This window comes from Alosa alosa, chromosome 8 (assembly GCF_017589495.1).
Source record: "Alosa alosa isolate M-15738 ecotype Scorff River chromosome 8, AALO_Geno_1.1, whole genome shotgun sequence".
Taxonomy (NCBI): Eukaryota; Metazoa; Chordata; class Actinopteri; order Clupeiformes; family Clupeidae; genus Alosa; species Alosa alosa.
The window spans coordinates 793902-813930 of NC_063196.1; the positions used below are offsets into that span (position 1 = coordinate 793902).

General features: G+C 39.4%; 1 protein-coding gene across 1 annotated transcript in view; it reads left to right on the forward strand.

Annotated features, from left to right (window-relative positions):
• The window catches only part of LOC125299016 (CD2-associated protein), a 157421-nt gene that overhangs the window by 105836 nt on the left and 31556 nt on the right, over window positions 1–20029 (forward strand). Inside the window, exons 13-14 of the mRNA XM_048250056.1 lie at window positions 1138–1247; window positions 9086–9201. Of these exons, the coding sequence (XP_048106013.1) occupies window positions 1138–1247; window positions 9086–9201 (226 nt within the window). The remainder of the gene's footprint in view (window positions 1–1137; window positions 1248–9085; window positions 9202–20029) is intronic.

Genomic DNA, 20029 nt, shown 5'->3' on the forward strand with positions numbered 1-20029 from the left:
AACATAGATTTTCCAGATAACTTCAGGATTGTCCCAAGGTCGTGTCACCAGCCCCTGCAAATTTTCATTGCATTATGCTATACATTTTGTCTGCTAAATAAGTCAATTGACATTGCTAGAACTGAAGTGCTCACTGTAAACTTCACCTACAATGTACTGTGCTGTGCATTTCTGTGCAGATTGTGGTTGCACATCTTATTTATACTTTGAATTGATTATACCAACTCACACCTGCCAACCCACCTTCCTTCCCCTAGCCCACCCTACCATCCACCCACATCTCCAACCACATCTCCAACCCCCACCCCTAATTACTCACCCACCCCGCACATTGCTGGTCCACATTCAAGACAGGACGTACACATACACCCACACACACGACAGATAAAAAAAAATAGAAGGGGGGGGGTTCTAAAGACATGCTCTAGAGGGCATTGTATATTTGGCTCCATTGGCTATCAAACTGTTTTTGTTTATTAGTGTCGTCTGACATCGATCTTTCAATAGAACCATTTGAACCTTTACTTCACAACTTTGTCTTCCACAGACTCATGGGTTATGCCTTTAAATTTGATCAACATATACATTTGAAATGATGCGGAGTGCAAGTAAAAAATAAGTTTTGGTCACCATGGTCATTAGACACATACCAAATGTTTTTTTTTTAAATGTGAGAAAATTGGTGGCAATGGCCATGTCGATTTGTGAGCATTATAGCATTCCAACACCCCAAAATCTGTAATTCCACTTTTTGTGAGAAGTTATGCTTTTTTGGAAACTATGGTGAAGATTTTGTGCATATTAGATTTGTGTTTTTAATGCCTATTGTATTTTGTATCAGTAAAATGGTAAGAAATGTAGCTGCAATCAGCCATAACAACATAAATAGTTATTGACAAACTGATGAACTGAGGCATTTGTGACTGTAAGCTGTAGTAGGGAAAGCAGGTCACTTGTTTACAGTGGCAACAGTTGGTCCCAGTCTAAGACGTAAATATTGAGATTGAGATGGAGTGCATCACGTTTGTGATGGTTGTTGCTTGAGCACTTTTCAGGAATTGGAGTTACACAGCAAATGGTTTACTGTAACCTACATGTCCTTTACTCTTTTTTTTTCTTTTTTCTTTCCCCTTGTAGACAGAATGGAGAGGTACCTTCCACAAGACCAAAGTCAGACCTGGAACCAGCACTACACACAAAACCAAAAACATTGTCTGGTGACTGGGGGGAGAAAACTGCTGAAACAAGTATGTTAAAATAAATAAAACAAATATGTTAAAAATATTAATTAGAATAAAAGTAGAAAGAGCACAAACAGATAGAAAACAATTAGGTGTTTGAAAAGGAAATCTAAAGGGAGTTGAAACTTCAGTAAAAGCAGGAAAACTTGTAAATTCCATCATTCACAATATTTTCACTATCCGGAGAGGCAGGTAATGTGCAGCGTGCAGTGTAACACTAAAATAAACAAGCAAGCAAATATGTGAGGGTGTTAAGGTCACATTTATTGTTATGGACATGATTTTAAAAATTAATACATTGGAATTTATAAATTAATTGTATCCCAGATTAGTGCGGTGTTAGTATACTTCTAGTATCCTGCACTTTTGAATATCCCTCTAGTTTTGCCCCCTAAATGACATCTCTTGCATGTCCAGATAAACAGGCTTGCTATAACAAGGTCAAGGTTACTTTGTTAGCTCTCCCAAGGGAGAAATTTGTTTCGGATAAAGGGTAAGCTGCCACAGCCACAATTCAAAAGACATCACAAGACATAGCACATATGTTACAAATAGAATAAATAAGTGTCTACTTGTGACTTGCACAGTCACAAGTAGACACTTACTCTATCCGCACTCTCGTCACACACAGGGCAATCATACACCACAGCCTCAGGACATCTACACTCAGTTCAGCCACTTATACACAGCCCCCTCCTCAGCACTTATTTTCGTTTTTGGCCCAAGTTGCCCATTAAGCATTTTGTGACTGACGGGGAAAAAATAATGTTTTTGCTCCTGTACCTCATATTCTTGGTACAGCACATGGGAGGGGTCAGATAGAATTCTGTCAGCCTGCTTTAGAGTGGACTGCTCAAATATGTTTTGGGGAGTGTGGGGAGCAGGGACTCCCATCATTTTTCCTGCTGTTTTGACCAGATTGTGTAGTTGGGCCTTGAACTTAACTGTAAGATTCCCAAACCAGCTGGTGATGCCATTGCATGGCAAAGCATGCTTCTAGTGCTTCCCGTGTCTTCTCTCCTCACACACATACACACACACAACTTTCAACCTGCAGGTGTCATGCGATAAGGAGCCTACAGTGATAAGTGTGATGCTGTGGCTGCACAGCAACAAATAATAGTAGGCTAATGTTAAGTTGATGTTTGTGTTGCTACCCTACATAGGCTATGAAATGTAGTTAATTTAAATCTACTGTGGGGTGTAATGACATTTCAGAAATAGGCTATGCAACATATTGGCAAACTTCTTTTCGAGCTTCTTTTCTCTTTTCGAGCTTCTTTTCTCCCGTTAGCTCACGTGTCATGTCTGTCATTAGTGTGGTGCTCACCAAAATCATAGAAATGAACATTTCAAGAGACTCGTCTCTTTTATGAGCACAGAAAGATATTTTTTGTCTCGTTAGTTTTTTGAGCATTTATTTTTTCTAATGACATATAAAACACAATAAATTGCATCCACGTATCCTTCCACTATGCACAACTATTTTCCACTAACCTGAAAGCTAATTACTTTCACGTTATTCTTAAAGTGACAGGCACTCAATTAGACCTACACACCACCAATGTAATGACATTAAAGATAAGTGTAATAGTTTAAAAATCTATATGAATTATATTCAAATAACTATATATTTTAGCTGTTATCAGGAAAGTTGTCAGCCCTTTTTTTTGGGGAGGCTGAAGCCACCCTAAGATGATCAAAAGCCCCCCTAAAAATATATAGTAATAATATGTGTCCAAATTCACATCCATTATTCTCTGTTGAATTGCTCACGGAGTATTTATCACACATAAATAACACAGATAGGGGCGGAACGGGAGCTTTATATATATAGCCTAGCTAACATATGAAGAGCTCTTTTCCAAAACACTATAAATCCATATAATGTTATTTAATTGTGTATAAATCCAAGTCATGTTATTTAATTGTGTATTTCAGGTAATATCAATAAAAGTGGAGTTGCAGTTTTGACTGAGTAAAAATAAATCAAATAACAATAAGCCAATTACAGTTCCACTGAAATTACTTTGGTAAAAGATTGATTAATGAAAATGCATTACGGTGAAGGATATATAGCGTTTTGGAACCAAGCACACACACACACATACAAACACACACTGCCAGACAAACATTCTGATCCAAAAAGAAAAAAAATTGTTTTACGCCATTTTTGATAGCTACAGTCAAATAACAAAGTATGTAACACCACTGCCATTCTTTAGGGCTCCCAAAAACCTTGTGTATTTCATTGTGGTCATTTCAAACAGCAGTTACACAATACAATTTACAATTGGTACTAATCAATTTTAACCTCAAAAATACACACAATAGGTAATATTCATAAGGAAATATGTAACTTAATACATTAATACTCAAAATATACACACATCCCATTACATAATTTTCTGTAAAATGTATGTAACATAATAATGAGCAGAGCTGATATACTCAATGATTGCTGTACTGAAATTGACAAAATGGTAGGTTACTATACATGGTTACAAACAAGCAGACTTTCAAAGACATGTAGGCTAAAACTGGACAATACATATTAGATCAACTTTTTGTAATCTTAGGGATGCTGCGGTGCAGCTGTCTACAACATTCATACCATGTTTCTTCATCAGGGCAACAAGTCACCAGATTTTCATTGCTCTACTGTACCTGTAATACATTTGTGTAGACAAAGCAAAAAACTTTAAAGTCATTTTTCTCAGTTTGACACTCCGGTCAGTTACTGCCTTTTGCCTTTGTAGGGCAGCATTGTATTGCCACTTTCCTTGTGCAAAATGTAGGCGTTCACAACCGGTGGTACCACTTCATTGCAAGGTGTTGATAACTGTAATAGGAGCATAGCTGGTCTCCGGGATCTACCCCTCCCATGAAGCGGTTGTACAGTGGGTCCCAGTTAAAAATTGACACTTCATTCACGATCATGGTGATTCACGCAGCTGGGTGAAATGTAAGTACAACTGCAGCCGCTTGGGGGCAGCATAGTCCGCTGTGGCGTTCCACGGTAGAACCAGACGGTGCATTCGACAGCAAGGGCTGTGATTGGCAGAGTTTTCAGTGCGTTTCTCTGTGTTTTTAGCAGCTCCTGCAACATGCTAGTCCACTGTAGCCTAAGCTTTGTACATAATGTTAAACATAGTTTTGGATTCAGTGGCAAGATTTCTTGATTGTACAGTGCCTGTCTCTCAGTAATGTTTTAAAATGAGAGCTTCGTCAGCTGGCAGTAGGCTACTTTGTAGGTAGTCATGAGAAGTTCGCTTGCTAACAGAACGTAAATATGCTGCCCAGAAACCTTGTGAATAGGTCTGATTTTTTCTACTACACTAACGAGGTTGAAATATAGACTTTGCCTACAGCATCTCCTTAACAGTAATGTTAACAAAATGACAGCATTCATATGACAAAGAAAAACGAATTCGGTCACTCAAGACTGTACCACAGCAACCAGTGTAGGCTACAGTCCCTACCCAATAGGCCTACTCGAAGCAGATAAGCGTTGTCTGACGGTCGAGTGGGTTAATGCACGATTTCCAGAACAGGTCTGCAACTTTCAGGCAGTTCTGAGTTCGAATCTAGGCAGGAGCAGAGCCATATAAAGGCCTAGGCCTATTGTTATCATTTTTTTGCAAGGTGTTGCTCCTGGCAATACTTGTTTATAAGACGTTTGGTGATTAATTGATAGCTGTTTTTGGGACCACGTTAAGCGTTCTTTATAATGGCGATCACGGGGAGTAAAAAAACGACTGTTCTGGCGCTATTACAACTGTAGGCTACAATGATTGCAATACAAAAATATCGCGGCGTGTTAGTTTAGTTAGTTTTGTGATGTTTTGCACTTTTGCCTCATGTGTTTTCAGGTTTGAGGGCTTTCTTGGCAAGATTGACCTTGGTTAGACTCTGCATATTATTTGTTATTTCTCCGTATGGAAAATAAAGTCAATTTTCGACACACGTCTGTTATTAGTTCAATAACAAGTGTTGCTTGTTAAAACATGTGACTAGTGAAACTCAAATGATTTTAGCCAAAAGCCAAAAAATGTTAGAGAGAAGGAGAGACGCCGGTGCAGCTCTTTAGTAAAAGGTGCAGAACATTATTAAACTTTGACTAACGTTTAGATGTTCGTTAGTCAAAAACATCGACACATCGAAACGTTAGTCAAAGTTTAATAATGTTCTGCACCTTTTACTGAAGAATAAAGAAAATTAGAAGACATAAGAAGAAGACATCTGAGCTGCACCGGCGTCTCTCCTTCTCTCTAAAACAGGGATGTCAAACGAATGCATATTGATCAGTTGTTAACTAATACTGTAGGCATATAAGTTGCATTTGAAAATGTTACTGTTGTAGGCTGTTTGTTTTTTTATTTCAGCCACACTGTTTTAAAGTGATTAGGACCATTATTTCAATGCGTCCGATTATGTGGCCCTCAGTAACCTATAAATTCAATGATGTGGCCCTCTATGAAAATGAGTTTGACACCCCTGCTCTAAAATATCTGTCCTGGCCTGGTTGCAACGGATTGTGGCCAAACGACAGAAGTGCGGAGAACCCTCCTTTGTCTACCAAAAAGTGTTACTTTGTGCCCCACGCTCCCCACTGCTTGTGAAAGAAGGGGGTGGGGGGCTTAACGTGAAAAAGCTTAATGTCCCAAAACGGCAAAGTCATAATGGTAGGCTACAGGAAGTGGGGGGAGGGTATGGGATGACCAGAGCCGTCTTCGCTGTGCTATTCAGAAAGCATCTTCTATTGTCTTTCCAGGCGCACACAGCTCGTTATAGCCTATCGAGTGCCTTAACAGATAGGCTCTGCTTTTGGGTTTGGCCTCACAGCGAACTCAACCCTCTTGTTGCTGGCAGTTTGTTCAATAAAGCGATGCAGATTACATTATTTATTTCTGATTAATTGCGTCTTTTGCAACATCTGCTTGTTAGGCTGGGCTACACTGTCCTGTACAGGTAAATGTTCAACAATTGCTGGTGTAGGCCTACAGGCTATAATCAATTAGGGACTGTTCATTATTCATTTAAGGGGCTAAATGCCAGTCACTGATCGCAATTTCAAATTTCGGGAAGCTTCGTTTTTCAGTCATCTTTTTAAGTGTTAAGTGCAGTAGGCCCCTATCTGCCCCCTTTGGAATTATATCTAGAGCCTATTATAAGGTCCAGTCGTTATGTCCTGGGATTCGACGTGCTCAAAAAGAAAAGAAAAACACTTGTTGCTTTGATATCTTTTTCGTTGTCGTTTGAACGTTGGCAAGCAGGCATGTTGCGGTTGCAATTTAAGTGAAATTTCTACAGTAGGCCTACAACATGCAACATGCTTGTTAGGCTGGGCTACTGTCAATGTACTTGTACAGGTAAATGTTCAACAATTGCTGGTGTACAGGCTATAATCAATTAGCTAAATCATTTGTCTAGCTGTTTAAAAAAATCGTGCTACATTCAAGCGCCAAAGGTGCTTTGATATCTTATTAGTTTGAGCGCCGGCAAGCAGGCATGCTCGCGGTTGCAATGAATGAGGATAATTGGTTTCATCTGCGGATTTATTTTTTGCATTATTTTGAATATGACTCGCTCCAGTCTCAACAGCACAGCTACTTTTTCCACACGCATCTAAGTTCTAACACACATATCCCCTCTGCTTTCTCTCTCTCCATCCCTGCACACGGTGCTTTCTTAAGCTGCACCGTCTTACAACAATTGCATCTACATTTTCATATTAGAATGTTTTGCCAAGTGTAAGCTTAAACTACCGTGATCAATTTAAGTTCCCGTGCCCCTGCTGAAAGTCTCATGCGCTTATCGTTACACTATCAAATCTATAAGTAACCGTGACAAATAGGGTATAAGATATATAAACTCACGCTATTGTATTATCATATATGTTTGGTAATGGCTCAGCTTTCTCTGATTGTTATACTGACTTGGAAACTGCATCATAGAAGCAGTAAGTCAGATCGCATCAAAAATAGTAGTGGCAGAACTCCAAAGTGACACCTTGTGGTTGTTTGTGTCAACTGCAGTTTGTGCCATTTCTGCTGAGAAAATGGGGTGCGTGATTCCTGAAGGAACCCGTCCAAACTTAACTGGGACCCACTGTAGTCCTCTACATACGTTCTTAGTCCTCTACCCACAAATCTCACCTGTTGTCCATTCTGCCTAAACATAATTTAAATGCTCATAGTAGTTTTTCTTTTTTAGTTATATATGAAAGAAGAGGCATTCATTTACCTAAGTTTCATAGTCAAGACAAGAATATAAAGTTACAAAAAATATTATACAAGTTGGCAAATCCAACCTGTACCTGCCTGTAATCTGTAACTTCAAACACAATTTTCTCAGCTTTTCAATTGGAAAAAGATGGCGGGAGGCCATAATTCAAAATGCTGTATCTTAAAGGGGAACTTAGCAACTATTTCAACGTAAAAAACCCGTTTAGAAATCATTTGGATGGTTAAATGACCTGTTCCGGTGAAAATGGTGACTTTTCCCGCTGCCCCTAGCGTCGCGTCCCTAGCAGAAAACCAACCTTGCAACATTGAGACTACCTTCCCGGAAAGAGAAGTGAGAAATAAGAAGCTCGTTTTAAATCGTGTTTCTTACCTTGTAACATCCATATTGTTCTGCCGAACTTATGCTAACTGTTTCGCTAGCTTGTAAACAAATCCATGTGCTTTATTGTTACCTTTTTCCACAGTTTGAAACCGCAAAATGCACAATTTCTCCAGCAGAGGGGGAAATATAGCTAATCCTGCCAAGTTTCCCTTTCCCTATTCAAGATATCATTGTAAAGCTCATGGTGTCATCTGTCCACTGATACCAAAATCTCAATTTTTTGAATTTTGGATCACTGTCACTCATTTTGCTAGATCAGGTCACATATTGTTACAGGCCACCATAGTTAATTAATCATATTAATGGCATGCTAAATGCAGAATACACTTGTAGCGTTATTAACACTATCAAATGCTAGGCTAGTCCTTTTCACTGTTTTATTGCACTTAATACATCAAATATTACAGCGTTCACATAGGCTACTAATCATACTTGAGACCTTTTTTTCAATAAACAAACATAAACACTACGATATAACATTATAGCTAGCTGGCACAAGGGCATCGGTTATTGAAATAGTTAGGCTACTTGGTAAAATGTACCCATCTGGACTCAGAGTAATGTTAGATCACCGCTCCAGGGTGCTAGTGTTTGATATGTTCATATGCATCACTGTTGTGCTGCCGTGTGAAATGACAACTCTGCTTTACTGAGTCTGTATATGTTGCTTTATTTCACTGAAATGTTCCCTACACGTTTGAAAGTTTGTTGAAAAGTTTTAGCCTCACCTTCACCTCACTGCTTCTAACTCCATTGTGTCCTCATTCATATGCTATTGAACATTTGCGTGGAGTAGCAAAGACTTTATTTTAGTCCTTCAGGTTGCCTATTAAAATATGACGTGTCAACAATAAAATTCTGCATCAACAAATTTTCATAATCAACGTTGTCGACTTGGTCAACTAATCGCTGGAGTCCTAATAGTTAATACCACGTCTGGGTCTTTGTCATACACAACAGCTAAGATCTCACATTATAATTGATGGGGTAAATGTAGAGTCACTCTAGTAGGAAACAGCTAGCCAAATCCAAGCAAGGTGGCATGCTTGAGAGCAGACATTGGCTTTTTGGATTGTTGTTGTTTGAGTGATATAATTTTTATATTTGCTATGTCTCTCTATCTGCTATTTGTCTATTTTAGCTTTCTCTTTTTTGTTTCAGTCTAGTGTTATGCTTGGATGATTGTTTATTGATTGACATTTTCCTTTCCATAGTTGACCTCATGAGCTTTGATGATGTCTCCGCAACCTCTGAGAAACTCTCTCATCCAACTGCAAACAGACCCAAAATGCCCGGGAGAAGACTTCCTGCACAGTTTGGAGGCCCTTCTGTGAGTGCCATTCAGGTGTTTTCAGATTTTTATGCATGTGCTTTGTCACCACCTTGTGCACACACTGACCAATAACTCATTTGAAACTAAGTGTACAGTTGCTTTAAAGGAATTAAAGGAGAAGACCTGTTATTGTCTATTGAATGGGTTGGAGATGAAGTTAAATACTAGTGCTGTCAGTTAAACACGTTATTAACGGCGTTAACGTGAACCTATTTTAATGGCGTCAATTTTTTTTATTGTGAGATTAACGTTCTTTTTGGTGTAACAAACACCATACTGGATCTAGCTAGACCGGAAACTAAACCATATGCACTGACGAATGGAATGGAACGTTGTATGTGCTGCACATACACGCCCCCTTTTAGGGGAAAGATGACTGATATAATGGAAACCTATGCTGCATCAAAGTGGGGAGCGAAAAGGGCTTATAGTATACTTACTAAGTCTTGAAACAAATGTGAATAAAAGGCACAAAATAAGGTTGGTGTAAGAGTTATCTGTGTGTTTATGGGATTAATGTGACCATGTTCCTATGTTTTGCTCTTTCCAGTTTACTAACAGGAGTGTCACGAATGTATCGATAGGCACAGTCAAACTGCCCGTGGCTGACTATAATTAAGTTCAGCAAGCTTAACTTTACATGTCATAACATCAACTAAACATAAGTCACACATTCATTCTTGTAATATGAACGTAGCCTATTTCCTACAACTAGGTGACATAATTGGCTATGTTATACTGAAGTTCCACAATTAGCTACAGTGGGCATCGCTTTCAAATGACCACTTCATTCGCGCACTGTGCGTCGCTCTGCCACTGTACATCGCTCTGCCTGCCGTCCCTTCTGAAGCAGGATCTACCATTAAACATAATTGTTGCCGAGACTAATCCCAGCCTACGAATTCAATAACAAAATAAATCATGCATAATTAAACATTACCTCGATTTAGGCTACTTGGGTATGGCTTAAGGCTTGACTACACGGTGGTAACGAAAATCGAAATTTGCTGTCTACATTATTGTCAGTGTTGGGGTTAAAGCAACTCATAAAATCAAAACAGTGGTGTGATAATTGAGCCAGTAGAGAAATAACTGTTCAGAATTCATCTGTAGCCTTGGGTAGGCTTCTGCAGAAAACAATGTTGTTGCCGATTTAATACTATCTGGCGACGTTTTTAACAGGCTACGCAATAGAGGCTTAGACAACTATGACCCACGTTTTGGTTTAGTAAATGAAATTAATTTGCCCTAATTCTTGACTGCAATGTAGTCAATTGACTGCTTGACATGTCATTTTATTTTTCTGTACAATAAACAAATACATCTGCTTTATGCCGCAGAATTACATTCATATTTGGCTGACTGCAGGCCAGCCACTTCCCTCCCCATATTCCAAGATTAAGATAGTAGCCTATACAAAAAGCACTTCATACTATCATAAAAAAATAGTTAAAAAGAATAGCTATTTGCAATTTGACAAAACACTGGTCCTCATTTTGCGAATCACGAGGGGCGATATATGAGCCTGTTGCATTTAGTTAGATGTCCGAGTCCGCATAATGTTTGAAAACCACTGGCTCGTATCACAATAATTTAACACCACGACATTGGATAGCGTGCTTCATCATGTCCCCATGCCTACATTTTTGTGAGTAGCATAGAGCTCGTTAAAAACAATAAAGTATGGCTTTTCGAAAACTTATATTTTTTAATAGACTACCGTCGAAGATGCTGACTTGCAAAAGCCTCGATAATAACGCGTTATCTCCACTATCATCAGTCATGCCCCTTGATCAAAGTGGGGAATGAAATAAAAGTTTGAGAACCACTGGCTTAACAAGTTACCTGCAGTCCAGAACACAGAATCTGTTGCAATATTCTGATGATCGGGCGATGATATTGGCAAATGTTTGTTTTCCAAAGTAAAATTTCACTTCACCATGCACCTTCGACAATACCTGGCCTACCTGGTATCATTACAAACATTATTCTGTGTCCTAAAACTGGCATATTTTATGGCATTGTGTCATGTAAGTTCGTTGCAAAATCTAGAGAAATGTGTGAGGGTGGTCAGCGGGGGACAATTGAGACACACATTGGATTGTGTTATTACTTGAACATTCCACACTATCCACAGCTGTGGTAGGCCTATCAGGGCAGGAGGATTACTGTCAGCGCAGGCTTTATATAAAATTCTTCAACAGAAGGCCTCGAATGTTGTCTTGTTTGTGGAGCTCTTTGCTTCGGCTTCTGTAATTTTGGCTTCATTGAAAATGAGGGCTTCCCTCAATGACCCTCGAGAATAAATAAAGGTTGAATGAATGAATGCAGGCTTGCCCAAAATAAAGGCATGTGGTTTGGCGCAGCCTACAGTAAATAACAGACCCGCCAGAATAATGCGTTATGATGCTTTTTACGAGCAAGATTTTTTGGTACCCTACGCACACTGCATGTTCTTAAATAACAATGATCATCAGTAATATTCACCATTAATTTGGGTAAATGGGCAAGCGTGACCACCTTGATTGGCTGATTGGCTGATGATTGTAACGCTGGCATGATTCCAAACACCTCCCTTACGATGATGAGTGACAGGTGACAGGTCTCAGAATCGTCGCTACACAAGGACAGAAGATGATGAATAACTGGGGCCGTGGGCTATTCACAAAGGCTTTTATCTTACTGCTAGGGTAGGCTACTCCTAAATCGCACTTAAAGATTTTAGCTTGGAGTTTTCTCTTAAAAGTTATTCACAAAGCCTTTCAGACAACTCCTAAACTAGGAGTGAGTCTTCGTGGCTATGGATGACGTCATTACTCATGCACGAGCTTGACTGAAGTGACCACCTTGATTGGCTGGCGATTGTAACGGGGGAATTCCAAACACCTCTCTTCCGATGATGACTGACAGGTGACAGGTCGGAGAATCGTCGCTACACAAGTAGTGTGAAGGACGGAAGATGATTCATAACTGAATAAAAGGCCTAGCCTAAATGAATAAAGAGTAAGGCAAAACAAATAGCCTAGTAGCCTAATGAAACATAGGCCTATGGATTGATGCAGTAGCCTACCTTTTGCAACATTATTAAATGAATCGGTCACCATATCCCTAGGCTACGTTTGCAAAGAGGAGAACATTTTAATTTGATTCACATTTCATTTATATGTTAACAATGAGTAGTTTTGGTTGTTGTTGGTGGCGTTATTGCATCCCTTTTATGAATGCAAAATTGTTCCCTCGCGATTGGAAGCTCCTGTTACGCATAGGCTACGCATTTCAAAACATTGCAACGTAAAATGCCACAAAAAAGCTGTTTATGAATAGGTCTTAGTGAGTTAGGAGTCCTCTCGACTTAAGCTGTCCCAGACTTAGGTGCTACTTTTAGTTCTAAAATGCTTCGTGAATTACTTTTTGTGAAAAAAATTAGGAGTCCTAAAGTTAGGAGTGACACTTCCATTATTTTTTAGAAGTTGCTCCTAAATTAGCCAGTTAGGAGCTACTTTTAGCCTTAAAATTCTTTGTGAATATGGCCCCTGAATAAAAAGGCCTAACCTAAATGAATCAAGGCAAAACAAATAGCCTAGTAGCCTAATGAAACATAGGATTGATTTAGTATCTTTGTAACATTATTAAATTATTCTGTTACTATGCCTACATTTGCAAAAGAGAACATTTTAATTTGATTCACAATAATGTTACATTTAATTTACATGTTGACAAAGATTAGCCTAGTTTTGGTTGTTGTTGGCGGCGTTATTGCATGTTAGTTATGCCTACAATGCAAAATTGCTTCCTCGCGATTGGAAGCTCCTGTAGCTGCATAGGATTTCAAAACACGGCAAAATTCCGCAGGTTTGTGATATAGGTCTGTGAGTAAGGAGTCCTCTTGACTTCTTAAGATGTCAGAGGTGGGAAGGTGTGATTTTTGGGGGGCAGGGCCGGATTAACTGGGCACAAATGTCTGATGGCCCCCCTTCCCCAATAACGTGAATCGGGTGGTTAGTTAATAGGCCTATCGTGGAAGATTTTTCCTGCCATCTAAGGCACGAGCGCATCTGTGAGGCCAAGCCTCACCAAGTAGCTCGTTTGTTTACAACTAACATTCCATTTAATTAAACTGCTTTATAGGCTATGCCGAAATAGTTTTCAACATTTTGAATATTAGTGTCGGGTGAAATGAAATGTTCTCAAAGTAGCCTTATGGCTGAAAACTGCTTGGGATCCCCCCCGTCAAGCAATATAACCATACAAACGCGCTTCCTGTTTCAAAAGGAGTAATTTTGGCTTTGTCAGAACTGAAGAGCTGTGGGCCCGACACGGTACGGTATGCCCAATGAAAATAAATTAACATAACGCTAACACAGACCCAGCTTCTCTCGGCGTCAGTCACTGACATGAACGAAACACAGAACCCGCTTCTCTCCACGGCAGTCACTGACAGTAACCTAGAATAAATGCATGGGGAAAAACACTTCCCATGACAAAGACATCGTAAAACACTGAAAGTTAATATTTTGTCACTAGCAACATACATCTGTCCTTTGTCAAATGTATTATGTTCCAAGTAGCCTAGGCTATGCATAATTCTGCTTCAGTTGAACAAATACATTTGCTTATTTCACAGAAAAATATAAATAGCCAGTCTACAGTGCAGAGTTGGTAAGTTATGGTAGGCCAACTTGCAGTGAACATACAAACAGGGGAATTATTTCTCTTGCAGCTGAGTAGCCTCAGGTGCGCCGCGTGACATAAGGCCGAACATGCAAAGCCAATCGTCAGCTCACGACAATCACTGTTAAACTTAAATAGGTTAACATCACTCTAAGTTAAGCCTTCAAGCAAGGAAAACGATGTTTTGAAGACATCTGTTTCGTTGGAAGGGCAAGGGGTAGCAACAGGGCAACACAGAGACAGGCCCGATGGCAGGGCTGTTATGAGAGTATTAAAATATGGGATATTCTACGGGAAAACATTAAAACAGCAAGACAGTGGGGGAAAGTTAAATACGTGATAAACATGGAAAACGTTGGCATGCATTGTTTCGGTCCCCGTGCACAGGGATTATTTGTCATATTATTAATCACATATGATTATTTGTGAAATTGTGCAAACAGGCGCAACACATTTGAAAAGGAAGGGCTGGTAGCATGCAAGCTCACGGGAAAGATTGATTTAGTTATCACAAAGTGTGTGGCTGTGGTGCGGGCGGAAAACAGCGACAATTGGCAGGGGATGGTCATGTCTTTTTTAACAATTCTGTCGGAGGGTCATTGAACAATTTCTAGCAGGCAAGAGAGGGTCATGCAACTTCCAACTGAAGCACTCAAAATTCCTCCGGTGGCCCCTTCAATAAATAACGAACAGTCCCTAGATTGCTGCTGGGCTATATGTCTTGGTTCTGTTAACAACTCATTGTCAAACGCATAGCCTATCTCAAGGGTTGCATCCATTACAAACAAACATGCAATGTGAGCGTCTGGGATTGGGGAGAGCACTAAATGCTCTACTGAATAAGCACGTAAGTCAAACCTTTAAATGAAAAACACTCTTTAATAATCCAAAAAAAATAAACCGCTAATGAAGTAAACTTGTGACCATCAAAAATCGTTTATCGCTTGTAACTCCGTGATACCAGGACGTAACAGGAAGGCATTTGGTTGAGCAACGGAGGTTAATATGCTCCATGTTTTGTCCAAATGATGACTGTCTATCATCGTTGCACTCGGAGAAAACCGAATGTTTCATTCGGTCCCGTTTCAATCGTCGGTTGTACCTACTCAAAACGCAGATAGAACCTTATTATTCTAAGGAAGCGAAATACCGTTCAGCATGATTCATGCCCAATTAATTCCCCTGTTAAAGTGTTAAGCCTTTGTAGTTTGGTTTCGTGATAGCCTATGATAAACGGCTTATGGCCAAATATGTGAAAACGTTAAAATACAGTAGGCTATAAACCCGAAAAAAGTTGACAGTGATTTTTTCATAATCACTTTGGAGGGTCATAGAAAAATGTATTGCTGGCGAGGGAGGGTCACGTCTTTTTGGACTAATGCTCCCAAAACTCCTCCGGTAGCCCCTTAAATAAATAACGAACAATCCCTAATGAAGTAAACTTGTGACCATCAAAAATCATTTATCGCCTGTAACTCCGTGATAACAGGACATAACAGGAAGGCATTTGGCTGAGCAACGGAGATTAATATGCTCTATATTTTGTCCAAATGATGTCTGTCTATCATCGTTGCACTCGGAGAAAACCAGAATGTTTAATTTGTCCCTAGCGCCTCTCACGGCTGCAAACGATATTCACTTTCGCAGTTAACCAAATATTTCTTTATTAGGGCAGGGCAGGCATATTTCTGGCTATTACATTATTTCTAAACCAGTCTGCTAAAGTCTGTAGTGAAGTCTGTGTAGGGTTTTCCAGGCTCCATTTCTTTTTCACGAGACACCCTGCTCACTTGAGCCATCTACGGTTGTTTGGGTTGTTGCAGCGTCTCACTGGAAAAATACAAATTAAAGTCGCGTGATCCCACGCGCGGACCACGAGTGAAGCTGGCCAAGTCGAAGCACTGCCCACTGTAGCTAGCAAGCTAACCGTTTTGCATGGGATATTATGGTAAATGTAGCTACATGCAAAATTTGTACAATACACGGGGTATTGCAAACAAATTAGGTTGGTAATGTACATAGTTTCAACATGAGTAAGTTACATAAACATAATTCTTCATAACTGCCATGTTAGTAAAATGATTGAATGTCCTGTGAATTAATAACTAGATGTAACGTCAACGTGTGATTACTAGCTGTCTTTCCCATTGGAATCAATGATATAATGTTAACATGTTTTCCGCTAAAATGGGGCGTGATTCAGATTAAATGTATCTTTATGATGATGCGCCGTTAGTAGGCTACGTAAAGGCATGTTGCACACACTTGGTTGGGCTTACGAGCCGGCCAAAGAGTAGTAGCCTAGGCTGACGTATTAGTTGTGTGCCGCCAAAGATTTTTTCACCGTCACTTGTACTGTTATCAACATTCCTCTTTGGCTGCTACTATTTGCGATGCACTCTGCTTTCGACATTCATTTACATTAGATTCCATTCTTTTCAATACAACCAGACCTCTCAAGTCTCACGCATTGAGCGTGAGACACACGCATTTCAATGACCTCACACGCCACACATGGCATTTCTCACTCCGAGAAATTATTAACTTGCCCGCACAGAAATTTTTAAGGGCTATATTTTACTAACGTGTCACACAACGTTGCTGTCTGTGCGCTCATTCAGCTCAGAGGGCTGATGTTCAGTTTCTAACCTATCGGCCAATCAGAAAATAGGATTTCTCAACCAATCAAGAAATAGTTTTGTTTTGATGTGGGTCCGCAATGTGGAGACTGCTGGTCCGCGGAATCTTGGAGTGAAATTAGGCCCCGGTGCTTAGCCTCTAATAATTTGCTGCGCAGTTGATCAAGATACCGCGGACCGACAAAAAAAGAAAACAAACGTTTCTGCTATCGATGTCATTAAACATGGCGTTGGTATAAAAGCTCCGCTTCAACCTGTTGAATGCTATTTAATTGTTTAACGACACTTAATAGAACAACGATGATTTGTGGAACTTCCATAGAAACAGAGCAGAGACTGTATAATACACTGTATAGCACTGAGTATTGTATAGTCAAATTTGAATATAACGTGGACAAAAGCTATTGTAGCCTTCTTTCTATCTGTTAAAGATCAACAGCTCAGTGATTTCGCCTATCTGCTTTCGCCAAAAAGCTGGTATTGTGTTTCCTGAATCCTTACATTCAGGCATTCAAATTAAACTTCATTAAAAAAACATGTATTTTTTTCTCCATTTCCTACCAATGTATGATGCTTGCATGAGGGAAACATCCCAAAACAATAGCACCCATATAATTGTTGCTGTTTTGAGAAGTATTTATTTTCTTATGCAAGCATCATGCAACCATGCAAAAGCAATGAAACTATATCTTACATTAGTAAAGCGGTCCTCTGATGTGCATGTCACAAAACATTTAAGTGAAAGTGCATGTATAACAATATAGGCATAATAATGATTGTGATAATGATAATGACAATTTGATTTGGAGGGAGTGGGGTTGGGTACGTGTAGATGAGACCTATGACCTAAAAGTCTGCCATGATTGGGCCTCAGGTCAAAGAAGTTTGAGAAAGGCTGGTTTACATAACCTGCATCAGATTGAGGTTTGCAGTGATGCGCCTAGAGGCACGGGTTGAGGACCCAGTCAGTTACGTCACAATATGCACATTTGTTTAAATTCATACCTACGTAATCACCATGACCAAAATTGTACTTTTTTTTTTTTTTTACTTTGAATCTTGAAAAAAAAAAATATTGACCTACCGACCCAATTTTTTTTTCTTTTTAAATGGGAGCCCCCAGTATCAGTCATCAAGGCATCAACATTTGCCACAAACACTTACAACACACAACATCACTCATAAACACACACACACACACACACACACACACACAGACGGACAGAACCACCATTGTTCAAGAGACCATTTTGGGGCTAAATGTGCTTTTTCTCATTTGGTTGTTTTCTGTTTGTTTAGAGCAGAATGAGCCACTGCTGTTCAAAGGGCCCATTTGGGTGAAATTATTATTATAATTTATGTTATTATTATTTATTATTATTTACTATAGGGTTCTAGAATAAATAAAACAGTGTGTTTGAAATAATGGAATTTGTGCTCTCTCATGAAGCTGGGATGGGACATGGAGAGGGTGGGTCTGTTCATGGGGGGAGGGGGCGTGGCGCCACGAGTAGTTCAAGCAGACGTAGGACTTTCATGTACTTCTATCGGGGGTGGCGTGGCACTGTGCCAATACCACGCCCCCCGCCCTCCTTGCAAACTTCAAAACTTGAGAGCCCAGAATACAACTCTGCACACCAGCATTGCACTTTGCCGCCATGTAAATCACGATTCAGTTATATTTGGTCGACGCTGCTCCATAAAATCCATTGTTCATCCAGTGTTTGCCTGTTAAAAACTTCGGCGTTGATGTGTGTGGCAAGTGCACCATAGACTGTAGGCCTATAAAATGGCAATGCACTCATGTTGAAAAGTTCCTTATTTTCAACTGAACTCAAAGATAATGAATATAGTATGAATATAATATTTACTGTTTGTTATGCCCTTTATAATGTGTGTAGACCTACATTTTGTGCATGCACTTCTGCGGTAGCATTTATTTCAGTTTATATCAGCTATATTTCTGAAGAATATATTGTGTTGCCTCAAGTCTGCTGCACATCTTTTGAAATTTGATTTGAAATTATTTGAAATAATCAAATAGACCCACGTCTTAAAGTTCAGTTAATAAAGTAACTTGCTTTGCTTTCATTTGAATCCCAATCAAGATACACAATAATTGCTTTATTGTTAATATGGACTCCTGGAAAGTTTAGAAATGCAAAATAATAGAATTGTAATCATATGATAAAATATGTGATTAATCGTGATTAACTATAGGAATTCAGCGATTAATCGTGATTAAAAAATTTAATCATTTGACAGCACTATTAAATACATTTTTGATTTTAGATTTTGCAAATTAGTGGTAATATGCTTGTTTATTTCAAGTATTTCTAAGTTTAGCGTACATATCGTACAACAGACTGGAATTTTTGGACATCGGTTCCTGCACTCCCGACATCTTTATCAGCGTAATTCTAGAGATAGCTAAATCAGTAGCCTGGATGCCAGCCGAAATTAACCCCGCCCAAAACATTTTAGGACGGGAAGTTCGGTCAGGACTTGTTCCCTTGTAGGGCAACTATGCCCGAACCAGAGCTGTTCGGAGTCACGGTTCTGGCCAGAACTCCTGAACAGTTTTATTCAGAGCTGAAAATGCAACTATATGCAACAGTATTTATTTCCCTTCAGGGCCAAAATGGCCGACCACAGGGCTCGATAGCCCCCCTCATGGAGTATTAACACCCAAATAGTTAACACCCAGTTTCAGAGAAACCCGGTAAAGCTGTAACTCTCGAACTGTAAAGGAGCTGTTACACTCTGACTATGCCCGATCTGTCTATTCTGTTGACTGAATGACAGCACAACTACTTCACAGAATCTCTCATTGCCCAACTAAGGACTGCAATAGCACTACAAGGAACAATAGTACTCACCCGAAGAGTGCTCTGTAAATTGAGTAATGGGGATCTTACCACAAACTCAGACATGTTACAAAGATTGCCTTTAGCAGACAAACACAGTACAAAATCACATATAGGATGACGCATAGGATGACATGACACACATACACACAACCCATGAACACTGTAAAAGTCAGATAATAGTCACAAACAATTAACATTTTACCTTTAGACTTTCCCAGATTCAGAAATGTAAAAAATAAGTGATAATGATCCTAGTCAAAAGAACTTTTACTTCGTCAGCCAACTTCAAGATTTGTACCTGCTCTAGCCAACTCGATTGGATTAACATTGAGTCCACTCACGGTGTCTTTATTTGGAATTGTAAGAAAATGATACAAGCATTCTTCAGTGCCTAAAGACATATTTATCTTAACCCAGACTGAACATTGACAGTATTCTCCTTCAGCAGCTAACAGTTGGCCTATTACTCATCTTATCTGAATTATTGCTGTATGTTTACTGACATTTTCCAAGCCAATAATATTTATTCACTTGAATTGAGAGCCTAAGTCAAGGTTTCCTCCTTCTCCTACCATATTTATGTGAAAAACACATATTTATTTGGAAAGCACAGATGTAAATTAATCTCAATAGAGATTAAAAGGG